Here is an 18,404-nt window from a genome sequence, read left to right as displayed (position 1 = left end):
GTCTCTGTTCTGCTTTAAATATTTGTCTTTCTATAGAGACATATGTAGACAGAGAAAGAATATAACTTCTGTCATATTTGGAAAAGTAGGTATTTAGTGTATTTAAATAGTTTTCCATTAAGCGTTTAGGAAAGGTTATGTGTGTTTATTAAAAGGCCAAAATACTATTTCCACAGTAACTGACATTGCAATTAAAAAAATAGATTATATTCAAAATCAGGGTGGAAATCTTATTTAGTATAAAAAAGTATACAATGAGCCAAATGAGGGTGCTGGCATAAGCATTAAGCCCCTTTTCAAATCCTTATGAAGAAATTAGATTTATTAATAATATATTAGCAAGACTTGAAATTTTCTCTGGGGAAAAAAAAAAATCTGTGTTATTTTTTCATTGTTTTATTAATGCCGAACCTACCCCTTCGAAGATTGCCACTGTCAGTCCGAACTTCTTTGACCCTTGGATGCATCAGAGGAGACACTGGCATCATGGGAAGATGTCCCTGTACATTTCCCCCATTTCCTGTTTCAAAGTTATTTGGGAACATAACCTGTAGAAAACAAAAACTCTTTGCTTTATATAGAGATAAAGCCACTGATGAAAACTTACAACAGAAAAAACGAGAAAAAAGGTCTAACTTCTTTTATTGTTTTATTTCCTTTTCCTCCTTTCTTCTTCACAAGATATAAAAATTTGCAATAGTTAATGTTGTTAAATATATGTAAAGAATGCATCTCACTTAATCTTATAATTTATCTAAGTTTATTGGCCACTAGAAGTAAACCTACGAGGTAGGCACTATCATTCTCCACTTAGGTATGAGAAAATAGAGGCTCAAAATGTGAGATTTGCCTAAGGACACACTACTACTACTATTAAGTAATAGAGCAAGGGCTTCAAACCAAATCCTTTTCCTTCAAGGTCATGGTTTTTTTTTTCACTTCCCCAATGGAAATACTGATGAATATTGAAGATTGCCCAATTAATCAGTCTGCTGCAAAAGACCAAAGAAGCATGGAAGAGATTTCAAGAAACCATCTTCTTTTCAGTTCTTCCTGGTCTTGGGTAGTTCTTCCAGTAGTTTGGGATCAGGGAAAAATTTAAGAGGAATAATGAAGCATAAGGAGACACAGAAAAGCGAAGAAGGATGAAGACAGGAGTTACAAAAGAATAACAGAGGTGGAGGGAAAAAACTCAGTTACTCACATGATACTAAACTGTTAAACGTGTGATTTGTGTGTATGAAGCACAAACTTTTGATTTTTTTATTTGAAATACTACTAATAAAAAGTATTTAATTTTTTATATGGGATTAATGGTTTCTTAGATATGACACCAAAAGCACAAGCAACAAAAGAAAAAAACAGATAAATTGGACATCATCAAAATTAAAAACTTTTGTGTTCCAAAGGACATCATCAAGAAAGTGAAAAGATAACCCACAGAATGGGAGAAAAGTTTTGCAAATCATACATCGAATAAGGGAGTTGTATCCACAATATAAAAAGAACTCCTATAATTTAATAATAAAAAGACAAATAATCCAATTAAAAACATCTGAATAGATGTTTCTCCAAAGATATAAAAATGGCCAATAAGCACATGAAAACATGTTGAACATCCTCAGCCAAAATAAAATGAAAAGCACAATGAGATACCACTTCATGCCTACTAGGATGGCTAGAATCAAAAAGTCAGATAATAAATGTTAGAGAGAATGTGGAGAAATGTGAATCTTTATATACTGATGGTGAGAATGTTAAATGGTTTAGCCCCTTTGGAAAATAGTCTGACAGTTCCCCAAAAGCTTAAACAGATCTACCAGATGACCTAGTACCAATCCTAGACATATACCCAAGAAATATGAAGATTATGTCCACATAAAAACTTGTGCATGAATGGTCATAGCAGAATTATTCCCAAGAGCCAAAAGGTGGAAACAACCCAAATGTCCATCAATTGATAAATGGATAAACCAAGTCATATATCTATGCAATGGAATACTATTAAGCCATGAAAAGGAATGAAGTGCATACTACAACATGGATGAACCTTGAAAACATTATGCTAAGTGAATGAAGCTAGTCACAAAGAACCACATATTGTATGATTCCATTTATACGAAATGTCCAGAATAGGCAAATCAATAGAGACAAAAAGTAGATTACTGGTTGCTTAGGGCTAGGGAGAATATGGAGAGTAGGGAAATGTGAGCTAAAGGGTAGTTTCTTGTTGAGATGAACATGTTCCAAAACACTGACTGTGGTGATGGCTGCATGTATCTATGAATACACTAAAAACACTGAATTGTACACTTTAAATGGGTGAATTGTATGGTATGTTAATTATATCTCAATAAAGCTGTTATTTTATAAATGACAGGATTATCAGCCTTGCCCTGACTCACCTCTTCACAGGTAGGAACTTTGTTTGCAGAGGCCTGGAGAGCCTCCCATAGCGCAGAACTGTGATTCCATGCTAAGCTCTCCAAAATCTGTTCTTCGATGCTGTTCAGGTGTTTCACCATGTCCCTGGAGAGGCCCTCCTCTGAGCGAATCACCACCTCAATAACCTGGAGAAGAGAAAATGGAGAAGGTAATGTGGTTTCAAGCAGTCAGTTCTAGACCAAGTTTGCATGTAAGACTAGTTCTGGTCTTATTAATGACACAGAACCAAGGATATCTTTGAACCATAATTCCATGGCTTTAATAATATATTCTAATTTATAAAGGAGTTTTTAAGATCTTCAAAATACTTTCACATGCATTTCTGCTTTCACGTTTTATTTTATACATGGAAAACTGAGGCAATGATAGGTGGAAACTAGGCAATAGCCCAATAGTGGTAGAAGCCTGGTCTTAGGTTCCCAGGCCAGTGTAATTTTGAATTTACTGCCTATTTTCAGACTATTCTTCCCAATAGCTCAAAAGAACAGAATGAATAACGTATTTAAAAGAAACTTTGCTTATATACACTATAGTTCCATTTTAATAAGAGTAAATATCTAGAACAAAGCCTAAGTATATACACAAAATTGTTAATAATGGTCACTATTTATAATTAGGATTATAATGTGTGGTTTTAATATTTACATTTATGTGTATTTTCTGTTTTTCTTCAAGGAGTGTATATTATTAATGTGGTTAAAAAAAACAAAGGCATTGGGCCGGCCCGGTGGCGCAAGCCGTTAAGTTCGTGCGCTCCGCTGCAGTGGCCCGGGGTTCACCAGTTCGGATCCCGGGTGCGCACTGACGCACTGCTTGGCAAGCCATGCTGTGGCAGCATCCCACATAAAGTGGAGGAAGATAGGCATGGAAGATAGGCAAGACTAGCCCAGGGCCAGTCTTCCTCAGCAAAACAAAAAAGAGAGGAGGATTGGCAGATGTTAGCACAGGGCTGATCTCACAAAAAAAAAAAAAAAAGGCATTTAACTTCTTGAATGAAAAGAGGATGTCACAAATAAAAATAAATTGCTATTAGGTGAGGGCAAAAACTAAACTTTTTCCTTGAATAAAAATACAAATATTTACATATACACATATTTCCTAACGGAAAATCTGAACACACACATCAACATTAAAGTAAGTATACTGAAGCAATTTTCCCTAAGAATCTGAAAAAAATTTTAATCCCACTTAGCCAATAATTCAGATAAGCTTTCCAATGATCTGCATTTTCTACAACTTTAGGCATACTTTAGATATAAAAATTTAACTTCAAACTAATGTTTCTATTGTCAATAGTTTGAAAGTAGCAAAGATGGCAAAATATTAACTAAATCATGCCAATAAGTGTAATAGTAGCATCAGTCAAATTCAGACACTAGGCAACATTAAATGTTATTGAAGCTATAATTTCTGTTTTATAAGAGAAAAGTTAATAAAAATAGTTCTAGCAGGAAAAAAGGATAAGTAAGATTCATCCATACTGAATTAGCTCAAATTTGGGGAAGGAGCATGATCTTTATTATAGCTTCATTAGCTAGACTATCACCATAATCAATTTTAGACTGTTTCTTTCTCCTGGGAGAAAGTTCTTGTTCTTCATCATGCATCTATTTAACAGGATTATGATTTTTATTCATAGATATGGAAAATTCAAAGTGAAGTACTTAGTTCCTGATCATATTTGCAAGTAAGTGATGGAAAAAGAACTGAAGCTGTGAGATTGGCTTAATTTAGTGATACTCTCATTCTCTCCCTTTTGTCCTTGATTCCACCCAAAAGAAATACAGTGGTCCCCCCTTATCCACGGTTTTGCTTTCTGTAGTTTCAGTTACCCGTGGTCAACTGTAGCCCAAAAACATTACACTGAAAATTTCAGAAATAAACAATTCATAAGTTTCAAATTGCACACTGTTCTGAGTAGTGTGATGAAATCTCGTGCAGTCCTGCTCCACCTTGCCTGGGAAGTGAATCATCCATTTGTCCAGCAAATCCATGCTGTTATATGCTATCCATCTGTTAACCACTTAGCTGTCTTGGTTATCACATCGACTATCACAGTATCACAGTGCTTGTGTTCAAGTAACCCTTATTTTACTTAATAACAGCCCTGCAGTGCAAAAGTAGGGATGACGGCAATTGGAATATGTCAAAAAGAAGCCATAAAGTGCTTCCTTTAAGTGAAAAGGTGAAAATTCTTGATTTAATAAGGAAAGAAAAAAAAAAATCATACACTGAAGTTGCTAAGATCCATGGTAACTTTTATTACAGTAAATTGCTGTAATTGTTCTATTTTATTATTAGTTATTGTTGTTAATCTCTTACTGTGTCTAATTTATAAATTAAACTTTACCATAAGTATGTATGTATAGGAAAAAACATAGTATATATAGAATTCGGTACTATCCGTGGTTTCAGGCACCCATTAGGGGTCTTGGAACGTATCCCCTGCAAATAAGGGTAGGGGTATTGTATATGCTTTCAGGATACCTCTGGAAATATTTTCCAGATATCACTACAGCTTGTTTCTTCAGCACTATGATAAACAGAATGTTTATGTGAGGAACACCATAACAGAACTTTACTCTCATCTCACCTTATAAAAATAAAACGGTTGCAAATTGAGAACTTCAATAATCCAGGGAAAAGTACGAGGTGAGCTATAGGCAAAGAGCACGATTTCCAAACAACAGGCCATCAAAGAACGATGAAATATATCCTGCTCTAAAAGGACCTGGAAGAAGAGACAGATCATGGTTTAACACTTCTCAGCAATTTCAGCCTTTGCCATTCTATAAAGAAGACTATAGAAACGAGATAAAACAACTTGTGTGCATTATATTATACTAGATTATCAGAGAGAAAAATTCAAGCTCTCAACTGGTAAAGTTTTCTTATATAATCTTTCTCAGAGTAGACATTAAACTTAAATGAGGCATATACAACAATCTGCTTTGAAATTTGAGCAAATAATAAAAGAATCAAAATTCCCATCAAGAGAAAAGCACTAGGATTGGTTCCTTTTTTTTTTAATGATAGTTTTACGACAACTGTTTTGTCAACATTAAGGGTTTATTAATCAAAACACTAAAATCAAAGGTATTATAATGTCCCAGTTGAGACTTTAAAAAAGTTCAGAGAAAGAAATATTTTACTGAGAAGATAAACTCAGTGGTGAAATAGGACTTTAAGATTTAATGTAAGTTTTCAGTTTTATTTATTTAATTAATTAATTTACTTTTTTGTGAGGAAGATCAGCCCTGAGCTAACATCCATGCTAATCCTCCTCTTTTTGCTGAGGAAGACCAGCTCTGAGCTAACATCTATTGCCAATCCTCCTCCTTTTTTCCCCCAAAGCCCCAGTAGATAGTTGTATGTTATAGTTGCACATCCGTCTAGTTGCTGTAATGTGGGACGCCGCCTCAGCATGGCCGGAGAAGCGGTGCATCGGTGCGCACCCGGGATCCAAAATAAGGCCGAGAGAAGCGGAGCATGCTCACTTAACTGCTAGGCCATGGGGCCGGCCCCACTTTTCAGTTTTAAAAATGGTGTTTCTTGCCACCCTTCTTTCAACTATCACTCCAAACCAACAAAGAGAATAAGAAACAGAAATTGTCTTGGATAAAACTAGGAGTTATCTGTAACTGCAAACCATAATACATGAAAACCGAAAGTGGATGGAAGGATGACAAATTACTCAGCAGAAGGTAGGATGGTCCAACAGGGCCAGAAGAGAGACACTTAAAACAAATGAGTTTTGGGGCCGGCCCTGCGGCTTAGCGGTTCGTGCGCTCCACTGCTGGCGGCCCGGGTTCGGATCCCTGGCGCGCACCGACGCACCGCTACTCCGGCCATGCTGAGGCTGCGTCCCACATACAGCAACTAGAAGGAGGTGCAGCTGTGACATACAACTATCTACTGGGGCTTTGGGGGAAAAAATAAATAAAATTAAAAAAAAACAAATGAGTTTGCTCTATGCAACCTAGGAAAAACACAGAAACCTAGGGCACAGGCACAAGGGAAAGCAGGGGTTAGGCAGGGGCTGACACAGGTGGATGATCTGAAAGCTTGTAGTAGTTAGAACTCCTCAGGTCCCCACCCAAATCTGATTCTAAGTAGTCAGATGATAGTCTGACTATCTAATCTATCCCAACAGGGGTGTTCTTGAAGAATTATTCCGTATAGGACTGAACTAGAGACTCAGAGCTTGAGAACACCACAGAAGAGACTGTGGTTTTAGGTGCAAGTCTGCAGACTTGAATTGTGAGACCAAGTTTCCTTTCCTTGTTCTGCTCCACAACACCAACAGCCAGGCAAGAGATTAGCAGATACTTCTCTAGAGAAACCAAAATATTCCAGAAAAGGCTTAAAGACACCAACAGTTGAGGGTCCTTAATACTACATGATCAACTGAGGCTGTTGGACTTTTATTCCCACTCTTGAACACAGAGCTTTGACCAAACTGTTTTGTCAACATAAGGATTTATTAATGTCTCACTTTTAGTGCCTCATTTAACTATAAGTGGACACTCAAGAATAATCCAATATTTGCGGCCAGCCCCATGGCGTAGCAGTTAAGCGCGCGCACTCCGCTGTGGTGGCTCAGGGTTCACAGGTTCGGATCCCAGGCACACACCAACGCACCACTTGTCAAGTCATGCTGTGGCAGCATCCCATATAAAGTAGAGGAAGATGGGCATGGATGTTAGCCCAGGGCCAATCTTCCTCAGCAAAAAAGAGGACGATTGGCATTGGATGTTAGCTCAGGGCTGATCTTCCTCACAAAAATAAATAAATAAATAAATAAATAAATAAATAAATAAATAAGAATAAGAATCCAATATTTGAGGAAAGCCTCCAACTGAAAGACAAAGATCAAAACAAACAGAAAAGAAACTCAGAGGAAACAAAGACAATGCAGGCAATAGAAGAAAATCTCAAAGAAATCTAAATTAATAACCTCAGAACAAGATAGAGATCTTAGAAATAAAAATATAGCTAAAATAAAAAATCATTAGGATCGGATGATGAAAATTAAGTAAATATCCTTAGAAGTACAACAAAAAGACAAAGAAATGGAAAATGAGAAAAGAAAATAAGAGGATCAATCCAGAAGGTACTTTATCTGAATTATAATAAAAGCTACAGAAAGATAAATTAGTGGGCAATATATTATCTAAGAAATAATGCAATAAAATGACCCGGAACCACAGGACATAAATTTCTGGACTAAAAGAGCAACTCTGTACGAATGCCCAACACGCGAATGAAAAAACCCACAATAAGGCACTTTATTATAAATTTCAGAACATCAGTGATAAAAGGAAGATACTAAGATTTCTGAAAATAAAAACAGGTCACATATCAATACTGGGAATTAGAATGCCATTGGACTTTCTAATTAGCAACACTGGAATCTAGAAGGTAATGCAGCAATGCTTTTCAAATTCATAAAGGAAAACGACTGTCAATCTAGACATCTATACACAGAGAACTATCAATTAAGTGTGAGTCTAAAATAAAGACATTATTTATTTATTTTTTTTTTGTGAGGAAGATCAGCCCTGACCTAACATACATGCTAATCCTCCTCTTTTTGCTGAGGAAGACCAGCTCTGAGCTAACATCTATTGCCAATCTTCCTCCTTCCCCCCACCACCCCACAGCCCCAGTAAATAGTTGTATGTCATAGTTGCACGTCCTTCTAGTTGCTGTATGTGGGATGCGGCCTCAGCATGGCCGGAGAAGCAGTGCATCAGTGCGCGCCCGGGGTCTGAACCCGGCGGCCACTAGCGGAGCGCACACACCCAACCACTAAGCCACGGGGCGAGCCCTAAAATAAAGACATTAAAGTTTTAAAAAAGGGACTTAAGGCGAGGTAAGGTTTCACCACTTTACTTGAACTGGTAAAATGTTTATACCAGTGGGCTGTGAAGTTATGTATACAAATGTAACACCTAGAGCAACCACTAAAACAAAAAATCTATACAAAGAGACAGTCTAAAAACTGTTCAAGTAGGGGCGGCCCCATGGCGTAGTGGTTAAGTGCACACACTCTGCTGCTGGGGGCCCGGGTTCGGATCCCGGGCGCGCACCGACACACAGCTTGTCAGGCCATGCTGTGGCAGCGTCCCATATAAAGTGGAGGAAGATCGGCACGGATGTTAGCTCAGGGCCAGTCTTCCCTCAGCAAAAAGAGGAGGCTCGGCATGGATGTTAGCTCAGGGCTGATCTTCCTCGTGCACGCACACACACACACACACACACACACACTAAATAAATAAATAAATATTTAAAAACTGTTCAAGTAACCCATAGTAAAATAGGAAAAAGAAAAGAGAGAAACAAAAAACAGAGAGAACAGAAAACAAAAAATAAAATAGAAGACTCATGTCCTCATATATCAATAATTAAATGTAAGTGGTCTAAATTTACCAATTAAAAGAAAGAGATTGACAGAGTAGATTAAAAAACATGACTCAACTATATACTGCCTACAAGAAATTCACTTCAGGGGCTGGCCCAGTGGCACAAGTGGTTAAGTGCGCGCGCTCTGCTGCGGCGGCCCGGGGTTCGCCGGTTCGGATCCCGGGTGTGCACTGACGCACCACTTGTCAAGCCATGCTGTGGCGGCGTCCCATGTAAAGTGGAGGAAGATGGGCATGGATCTTCCTCCACTTTATACGGGAGGAAGACCCACAGCTGGTCTTCCTCAGCAAAAAAGAGGAGGATTGGCAGATGTTAGCTCAGGGCCGAGCCTCCTCACAAAAAAAAAAAGAAAAACTCACTTCAAAGATGATACATGTAGCTTGAAAGTAAAAGGATGGAAAAAAATACACCAGGCAAACATTAATCAAAAGAAAGCAGGCTTATATATACATCAGACAGACTTTGGAACAAAGATGAGAGGGACATTTTATAATGACAAAAGGATGAATTCACCAAGAAGATATAGCAATCCTCAACATGTACATATCAAACAGCAGAACTTCAAAATATGTAAATAAAAAAAATCTGATAAAACTGAAAGGAGAAATAGATAAATCCACAATTATATTTGGGGACTTCAATACCCTTCTCTCAACAATTGATAGAACTAGACAGAAAATCAGCAAGGATATAAAAGAACTCAACAACACCATCAATCAACAAGATAGAATTGACATTTACAGAACACTCCACCCAACAACAGCAGAATATCTACTGTTTTCAAGTGCCCAGAACATTTACCAAGATATATCATACCCTGGGTCATAAAATAAACCTCAACAAATTTAAAAGAATTGAACTCATACAGAATGTGTTATAAAAGTACAGAAATAGAAAACAGATCAGTGGTTGAAGAGAACAAGTGTGACTATAAAGGCGTAGCATGAGGGAGATCTTTGTGGTAATAGAACAGTTCTGTATCTTGATTCTGGTGGTAGTTACATAATCTACACGTGATACAATGGTATACAGGGAGACATATACATTGTTTCAATGTCTGATATTGTACTATGTAAAATGTAACCACTGGGGAAAACTGGGTAAACGGTACATTGGACCTCTCCATACTACCTTTGCAACTTTCCATGAATCTATAATTATTTCAAAATAAAAAGTTGAAAATTTACTTCTTTCTCAGGAAGATATAGAAGCATATGCTCTATCAAATTTTAGGGTAAATCACAAGAGAGAAAGACATGGAATCCAGGAAAAAGGGGAACGAACACAGAAGAGAGATGAAAATTTTCAGGGTGAAACAAAGAGAAATTTTATTACAATAGTTATGCAGCACCCCTATACATCAACCTGTTCCCATTAGAATTGAAGGTCAGAAGACTCCAAGAGTAGCAAGAGGGACAAGGAGAAGACAATGGAAAGATCATATGACAGGTTTGACTTTTTAGAAAAATTCCTTTACATAGCTATTGGAGAGAGTGGTTAGACTTGATCAAATGTTCAAACAAACAAAGCAATTTTTTTAAAAAGCTACCAACATTTTTTGTGTGTGTGTGAGGAAGATCAGCCCTGAGCTAACATCCATGCCAATCCTCCTCTTTTTGCTGAGGAGGACCGGCCCTGAGCTAACATCTATTGCCAATCCTCCTCCTTTTTTTCCCTTTTTCTCCCCACAGCCCTAGTAGATAGCTGTATGTCAGAGTTGCACATCCTTCTAGTATGTGGGATGCCGCCTCAGTATGGTCGGACAAGTGGTGCATTGGTGCGTGCCCGGGATCCGAACCTGGGCCTCCAGTAGTGGAGCGCACGCACTTAACCGCTAAGCCACAGGGTGGGCCCATACCAACATTTTATACCCCCCAAATCCCTGGGATGTATGACAAATATCTTTTTTTTTTTTTTTTATGAGGAAGATCAGCCCTGAGCTAACATCCATGCCAATCCTCCTCTTTTTGCTGAGGAAGACTGGCCCTGAGCTAACATCCATGCCCATCTTCCTCCACTTTATGTGGGACGCCACCACAGCACGGCCTGACAAGCGGTGCGTCGGTGTGGGCCCGGGATCTGAACCCGGGCTGCCAGCAGCGGAGCGCGCGTACTTAACTGCTACACCACGGGGCTGGCCCCAACAAATATCTTAATTATCAGTTGGCTTACCAGTCGGGAGTTTTCATTATTAGCTAGCTGGGAATGAAGGACAAAAAAAGACATGAAGGGAAAGGATACTGATGGTGTGCCAAAGAGGAATTTCATATATTTCACATTTCTGCCTAGAGGTGGCTAGCTCTGGATGTGTCAAAGACAACTAAGGTCAACTAATATGTCATCTTGGCTAAGTCTGTCATTAATTGCTAACCCTACAATGCACTAACAGCCTCTCAACACACTGCTTCCAAACTGAGAATTTTTGGACCTTGCCAGTGGCTGGGAGAGTGGATTTACTTACTGACATGTCCATTCCATGAAGTCGTCGAGTTTCCTGAACCATTACAGTTTCTAATATTTTATAATACAAAATTTCTGCAAGCTTTAGTCTGTTTACAGCAAAGTCTACGAGAGAAATAAAGGGAAAACGTGTTAATGAAATGTACCTGTTAAGGACTAAAGAACAAAACTTACACAAACTTAAATCTGCTACATTAAGAATAGCAGGGAAGGAAAGAAAAAACTTGAATTTCTACTTTTGTGTGTGTGTGTGTGTGTGAGGAAGATTAACCCTGAGCTAACATCTGTCTCCAATCCTCCTCTTTTTATGAGGAATATTGGCCCTGGGCTAACATCTATGCCCATTTTCCTCCACTATTATATGTGACACCACCACAGCATGGCTTGACAAGCGGTGCATCGGTGCGCGCCCGGGATCTGAACCCCGGGCCGCAGCAGCGGAGCGCACGCACTTAACCGCTACGCCACCAGGCCGGGCCCGAATTTCTACTTTTTGGGGGACAATCTATCTACTTTCAACGCTGTGTCAACTTTAGTTTTGTTTTCTTACCTATGTGAGATCCTGGCTGTTCATCTGTTGATTGAGTATAGTGTTGGCAGAAAGTCTCTCCTATTCTTTTCACTATTTTCACAATGTTTTCCATAGGATTACGCATACAAGATCTATAAAATACAAGAGGAACCTAATTACCAGGAAAAAAAACCCAGACTACCAACATTTCTTCTTTCAAGAATTAGTCTGGTTTTTAGTGACCAACGTTCTTTTCTCAGTTATAAACCTAGATATGTAAACACTGCATATTTCAAACAAGTCTACAGCTTTTAAATAAAATCACTGTTTTGGAATTTCAACATTAGAGGAGTCAATGTCTTCTATATTATGCTTCTGTTTATATGACATTCTAGAAAAGGCAAAACTATAGGGATAGAAAACATATCAGTGGTTGCCAGAGGCTGGGGATGGCATAGGGGTTGACTACAAAGGAGCATAAATTTGGGGGGGAAAATGGAACTGTTCTATGTCTTGATTGTGGTTGGTGGTGGTTATACAACCATATGCATTTGTCAAATCTCATACAACTGTACAGTAAAAAGAATGATTCCTACTGTATATAAATTATCCTTCAATAAACCTGATCTAAGAAAAATAGATTTTACATTTCATAGCTTTCTGGTACAGCCATTCCCATTCAGCCTTAAATCTTAATCTTTCCTTTTTGACAGCAACTTTTTTCCTGGGAATCTCCTTCATGGTCTTGTTTAAGTCAGCATTAGTTTTGAAATTGTTGGCTTTGCATAAGTTCTGCATAGCATCTAATGTGGTCAAAATAGAACCAACTAATAATCATGGTATGTTTTTAGTAGGGTTTTTGTGGCAACATAAGTGATATATGAAGAAAACTGTCCTCAGGTTACTATGCTGAAATACCAAAATGTCAGTTTTGAACATGGTACTGAAGCAATCATGCTAAGAAAAAAACGTTGTTTGACATTATCTTTGTTTAATTGACTTCTAAAATAAATGTTCAAATTGTCTACCTCTAAAAAGTTTACTAAATACCTAGTACAGTTAAACATACTCTTGTTTAACAGGGTGTTGCTAAATTTTTTTATTGTCATTACTAAATAACCTTTGTAGCAAAATGTCTGTCAGCACTTTTCTCTCCTATTTTCAGGAGACAAACCTAGCCATAAACTATATCCTGGTTTGACACTTTGTAACTAAAAATTTCCAGTGAGAGGAGTTTATTGCCAAATTAAATTTGGCTGTCTTTATTCTTCACCCATATACATAGTAAGGAAGTTGTACTTTAAAAAATGTTTGGACTATTTTAAAACCTGAGCAAGGTCATTAATCCATAACATGGACTAGTGATGAACAGACATTTTCATAAGAGTTTAAATGCTGACATTTGATGGAAGGAGAGAGTAACTCATATTCCATCAATTCAAATATTCTTAGTACAGCTGATTTCTCTATTTGTTCAACAGACTGATAATCCTGGAATCTACAGAATTTGAGCCTTTACAACTTATGTGAAGAAGTATCAAACATTTCTGGACAAATGTTATTTTGTATTTCTGGAACAATGTAAATCTTCTAGGCCACTTAACACCAACATTCCCAAGTTGAATATTCTCAAAAAATTTGTTTCCCATTATACCATTGGACCTTTCAGATCAGTGATCATGTTCCTGTTATATTTAAAACAACTACATTGAAGTTGTGATAGAAACTGTGTTTTCTTGCTTTCTAGAATATAGCTCACACATGTATAATTACTTGAATATTGTCTGAGATCACTAACATGTCAGAGCAGTTTCCACCGAACTAGATGGTCCAATACAATCTCATTTAGGAGGCTTGAAACATGAATGGTTTAGTCTCGTCAATTTTAACCATTCCTTGTCATCGTTTAACAAAATCAACAACTGGCCCAACTTCTTAAGCTGTGATTTCAGTCTCTGCTAGTTCACATTGCATGTTTATTTTGGAGTCTTCCGTTAAGTATAGTGCTTGTATTGGTTTAAATAAAATGTTAACATGAAAGGAAAAAAAAATAGATGATGTAGCGCTGTGTGTGTGTGTGTGGTTGTAGCACAATAAACTGCATGTAGGTAGTTCTTATCAAAGCCAAAAAAATAACAAATAGAAAAACACAGCACTAAAAAAAAGACACTAGGCAAGAAGTAATTAACTTTGTTACCTTTACATTATTAATTCTTACCTTTCTATCATTCAAACACAGAAGACAAGTCTTAATTCAGATATGATAAACAAATCCAAGATGTGAGAAAGTGATTTGCCCAAAGCCAAATAATTAGTGCAGGGTTCAGGACCCCAATCCCATGTTCAAACAGACCAGTATCTCGTGCAGAGCAGTATATAGCACACACGGCAAAAATATTTTGTGTTCTTATCACATTCTTCTAATGCAAAGCTGTGCCTCTTGATCTGTTTTCTTCCAACTAGGTTTTTTGTCATTTTTTTATGTGGTATAAAAAAACACATAACAAATTTACCCTCTTAATTTTTAAGTATTGTTAACTATGTGCACATTGTTGTATATTAGATCTCTAGAACTTTTTCATCTTGCATGACTGAAACTCTATACCTAATTAAACAACTCCCCATTTCCTCCCTCCCCAAACCCTGGCAACTACCATTCTACTTTCTGTTTCTATCAGTTTGATTACTTTAGATACCTCATATAAGTGGAATCATGCAGTATTTGTTTTTGTGATTGGCTTATTTTACTTAGTATGTCTTCAAGGCTCATCCATGTTGTAGGATACGAAAGGATTTCCTGGGGCTGGCCCGGCGGCGTGGCCATTAAGTTCTCGTGCTGTGCTTCAGCGGCCCAGGGTTCGCTGGTTTGGATCCTGGGGGCGGACCTACTCACTGCTCATCAAGCCATGCTGAGGCGGCATCCCACATAGAAAAGCTACAACTCTACAACTATGATAAACAACTATGTACCGGGGCTTTGGGGAGAAAAAAGAAAAAAAGGAAGATTGGCAACGGATGTTAGCGCAGGGCGCCAATCTTCCGCAAAAAATAAATAAATAAATAAATGAAAGGATTTCCTTCTTTTTAAGGCTGAATAATATTCCATTGTATACATAAACCAAATTTTCTATATCATTCATCCGTTCATGGGCATTTAGGTTGCTTCCACATCTTGGCTATTGTGAGTAATGCTGCAACGGGTGTACAAACATCTCTTGGAGAGCCTGTTTTCAATTCTTCTGGATATATACCCAGAAGTGGGATTTCTAGGTCATAAAAATTCTATTTTTAATTATTTGAGGACTCTCCATACTGTTTTCCATATAAGCTACATGATTTTACAATCCCACCAACAGTGGGCCAGAGTTTCAATTTCTCCACATACTCACCAACACTTGTTATTTTTTGTTTTTGTCAGAGTGGTCATTCTAATGGGTGTGAGCTGCTTTTTTTTTTTTTTTTTTTAAAGATTTTATTTATTTATTTTTTCCCCCCAAAGCCCCAGTAGATAGTTGTATGTCACAGCTGCACATCCCTCCAGGTGCTGTATGTGGGACTCGGCCTCAGGATGGACGGAGAAGCGGTGCCTCGGTGTGCGCCCGGGATCCGAACCCGGGTCAGCAGCATCGGAGTGCGCGCACTTAACCACCAAGCCACGGGGCCGGCCCTGAGCTGCTATCTCACTGTGGGTTTTTTTTTTTTTTTTTTTGGCTCTTTCAGCCATTTTTAATTTACAGTTTGTATTCAATGCAAGTCAATTCCATAACATGAGAAATTACTATGAATCAAAGCAGAAATACACAAACACAATATACAATCCAAAATGGATGTACAGCATTCAGATACGAAACAAAAGAGAATGTTCATTCATACACACAGTAACTCCAGATCTGTTGGGTGCTGTTGTTTCGGTGTAGGTTTCTAAAGATGGAAAAAATGATGACTGGTTATGAAGACTACTGTGGTCATATCAGATACAGGAACATCTAAGCATCAGTGTGTGACCATGCAAACAGAAGACTTTAGGGAGTGTCTATTTTTAAAAAGGTTTTTGTGCATCGAGGCAGTTGTGAAAAGATTTACTTTCCAGAATCAAGCCCACTTTAGGCTTAGGACCAGGTTCTAACTTTCTAAAAATATTGACTGATAACAGAAAGTGTTCCAGACGTGGCTATTCTGATTCATAGTTTTTAAGAAAAGTATTTACAGAAAGAGCATAAAAGTTTTTCTGAACTTAATGCAAGTTAGCTTCCAGTCTCCACTTCCCAAATACTTGATTTACCGTTTCAGCTCCTTCACATATTTGCCTTTTTAACTTCAAGATTTGTCAATTTTACCCTCAAAACAGACCACTTTTTAAATTGTAAGAAGTATTCAACATAGGCTGACATAGAAAGCATTTTGAAATTAGTTGAGGTCAACACACTTCTACTCTTTGGAATCAGTTCAGTTAAACGAATCTGGCGCTCTTGCTGAATACAGGTGATATTATGCTTGGATTTAGGGGCAATTCCAATCCATCATTACTCTAGCACATGCCAATTACTACATAAAGTCAAATGCAATGTCAAATCCAAAGCCTCAGAGGAAAAGAGTTCAGTTTTCAAGAGAACAGTGATAGCTTAACAATGTAAAACTTGAAGAGTACATCAGCATTAAATTAGTGCTGCTGATGGCCGGCCCCGTGGCTTAGTGGTTAAGTGTGCGCGCTCCGCTGCTGGCGGCCCGGGTTCGGATCCCGGGTGCGCACGAACGCACCGCTTCTCCAGCCACGCTGAGGCCGCGTCCCACATGCAGCAACTAGAAGGATGTGCAGTTATGACATACAACTATCTACTGGGGCTTTGGGGGGAAAAAATAAATAAAATCTTAAAAAAAAAAAAAAATTAGTGCTGTTGAAACAATACACTGAGGATTTACAGTAACACCTGGAAGTTCCTTCTAATGTACATAGAATCATGGAAGCTTTTCATATTACCTATTTTATATTTTATGGCCTTGTAGATTTAAAGAACCAAATGAAAACTGAATATCTGTTTCACATCCCATCCTTGATCTCTAGATAAGATAAAATCTATTCTTACTTTCAAGGTAGAGTTTTTTTTTTGTGAGGAAGACCAGTCCTGAGCTAACATCCAATGCCAATCCTCCTCTTTTTGCTGAGGAAGATTGGCCCTGGGCTAACATCCACGCCCATCTTCCTCTACTTTATATGGGACGCCATATATATATATGGCGCCATATATATATATCGGTCACAGCATGGCTTGCCAAGCGGTGTGTCGGTGCACGCCCGGGATCCTAACCTGTGAACCCCGGTCCACCGAAGCAGAGCGCACGCACTTAACCGCTTGCGCCACCGGGCCGGCCCCCTCAAGGTAGAGTTTTATGTGCCCATATTTCTTAAGCTACGTTTCAGGAAATCATCTCTTAAAATTTTTGGAGGTTGTCTCTCTTCATCTTATAATCTTGTACATGAAACTCCAGCAGATTTAATATTGGCATTCATCCTCTAGTCAAATCCTTCACATGCTCTTCAAGTCAATCAAATTTGAGATCTTCAACATTTTCTGGGTCAATAAAATAAAGTGTGGAATTAGCACATTTGATGAAGACCTGTTTTTTCCTTGCCACACTGGACATCTACATGCCATTTGGATTGGGTGTACAAGATGGAGAAGTACAGATGTTTCTTGGCCTGAGTCTCTTAACAGTAGAGATGCAGAAGGGAGAATGAGATCACAAAGAGACTGGCTGTTGACTGCAGAGCACCGCTACTTGGCTTGGTGTTGACATTAGCTGGATTTGGGGCAGCCGAGGTACTCCGGGAGGTGTTACTTCAAAGTGTGTTTGGAACAGTTGTTTGATTTGAATAAATCTGCATGGGTAAGAGCAGCGCCACAAGCAACAGCCCCAGTCCAAGCCTGGCCACCATCGCTCTGCCCATGTCCGCTCCCTCGGTGCGAGGCACATCTCGCCATAAGCTGGATGCGTGGAGAACCGCTGGTTCAGGGAGGGCGCAGGCAAGGTCTCATTGTGGTTTTAATCTGCATTTCCCTGATGACTGGTAATGTTGAGAATTTTTTCATATGCTTGTTGGCCATCTGTATATCTTCTTTGGAGAAATGTCTATTCAAGTCCTTTGCCCATTTTTTAATCAGGTGAATTTTTTTGTTTGTTTGTTATTGAGTTGTAGGAGTTCTTTATACAGCTTGGCTCTTAACCCCTTATCTGCTACATGGTTTGCAATTATTTTCTTTTATTCCAGGAGGTTGTTTTTTCACCCGGTTGATTATTTCCTTTACTGTGCAGAAGTATTTAAGCTTGATGTAGTCCCACTTGTTTATTTTTGCCTTTGTTACTTGTCCTTTTGGTGTCATATCCACAAAATCATTGCTCATTCTAATGTCATAAAGCTTTTCCCTTATGTTTTCTTCTAGTGGTATAGTTTTGTGTCACGTTTAAGTGTTTAATCCATTTGTGTTAACTATAATTGTATATGGTGTAAGATAAGTGTTCATCTTCATTCTTTTTGCATGTGGACATCAAGTTTTCCTAACAT

The 18,404-nt window shown here is 38.2% G+C and overlaps 1 protein-coding gene across 5 annotated transcripts in view; it reads right to left on the bottom strand.

The window, feature by feature from the left end:
• Positions 1 to 18,404, bottom strand: part of RBL1 (RB transcriptional corepressor like 1) — a 63,892-nt gene that overhangs the window by 22,145 nt on the left and 23,343 nt on the right. For all 5 annotated transcript variants that reach the window (XR_015555593.1, XM_004430424.3, XM_087445308.1 and 2 more), the window contains 5 exons: positions 11,882 to 11,994; positions 11,333 to 11,436; positions 5,039 to 5,176; positions 2,406 to 2,570; positions 416 to 548 (listed from right to left, as the gene is read on the bottom strand). Coding sequence is in view for 4 of the 5 variants with exons in the window: in XM_004430424.3 (XP_004430481.1) it covers positions 416 to 548; positions 2,406 to 2,570; positions 5,039 to 5,176; positions 11,333 to 11,436; positions 11,882 to 11,994 (653 nt within the window). In the remaining variant the exon portion in view is untranslated. The remainder of the gene's footprint in view (positions 1 to 415; positions 549 to 2,405; positions 2,571 to 5,038; positions 5,177 to 11,332; positions 11,437 to 11,881; positions 11,995 to 18,404) is intronic.

Source organism: Ceratotherium simum, chromosome 21 (genome assembly GCF_057802395.1).
Source record: "Ceratotherium simum simum isolate JZ-2026a chromosome 21, ASM5780239v1, whole genome shotgun sequence".
NCBI lineage: Eukaryota > Metazoa > Chordata > Mammalia > Perissodactyla > Rhinocerotidae > Ceratotherium > Ceratotherium simum.
This window is presented reverse-complemented; position numbering and strand designations above follow the sequence as displayed.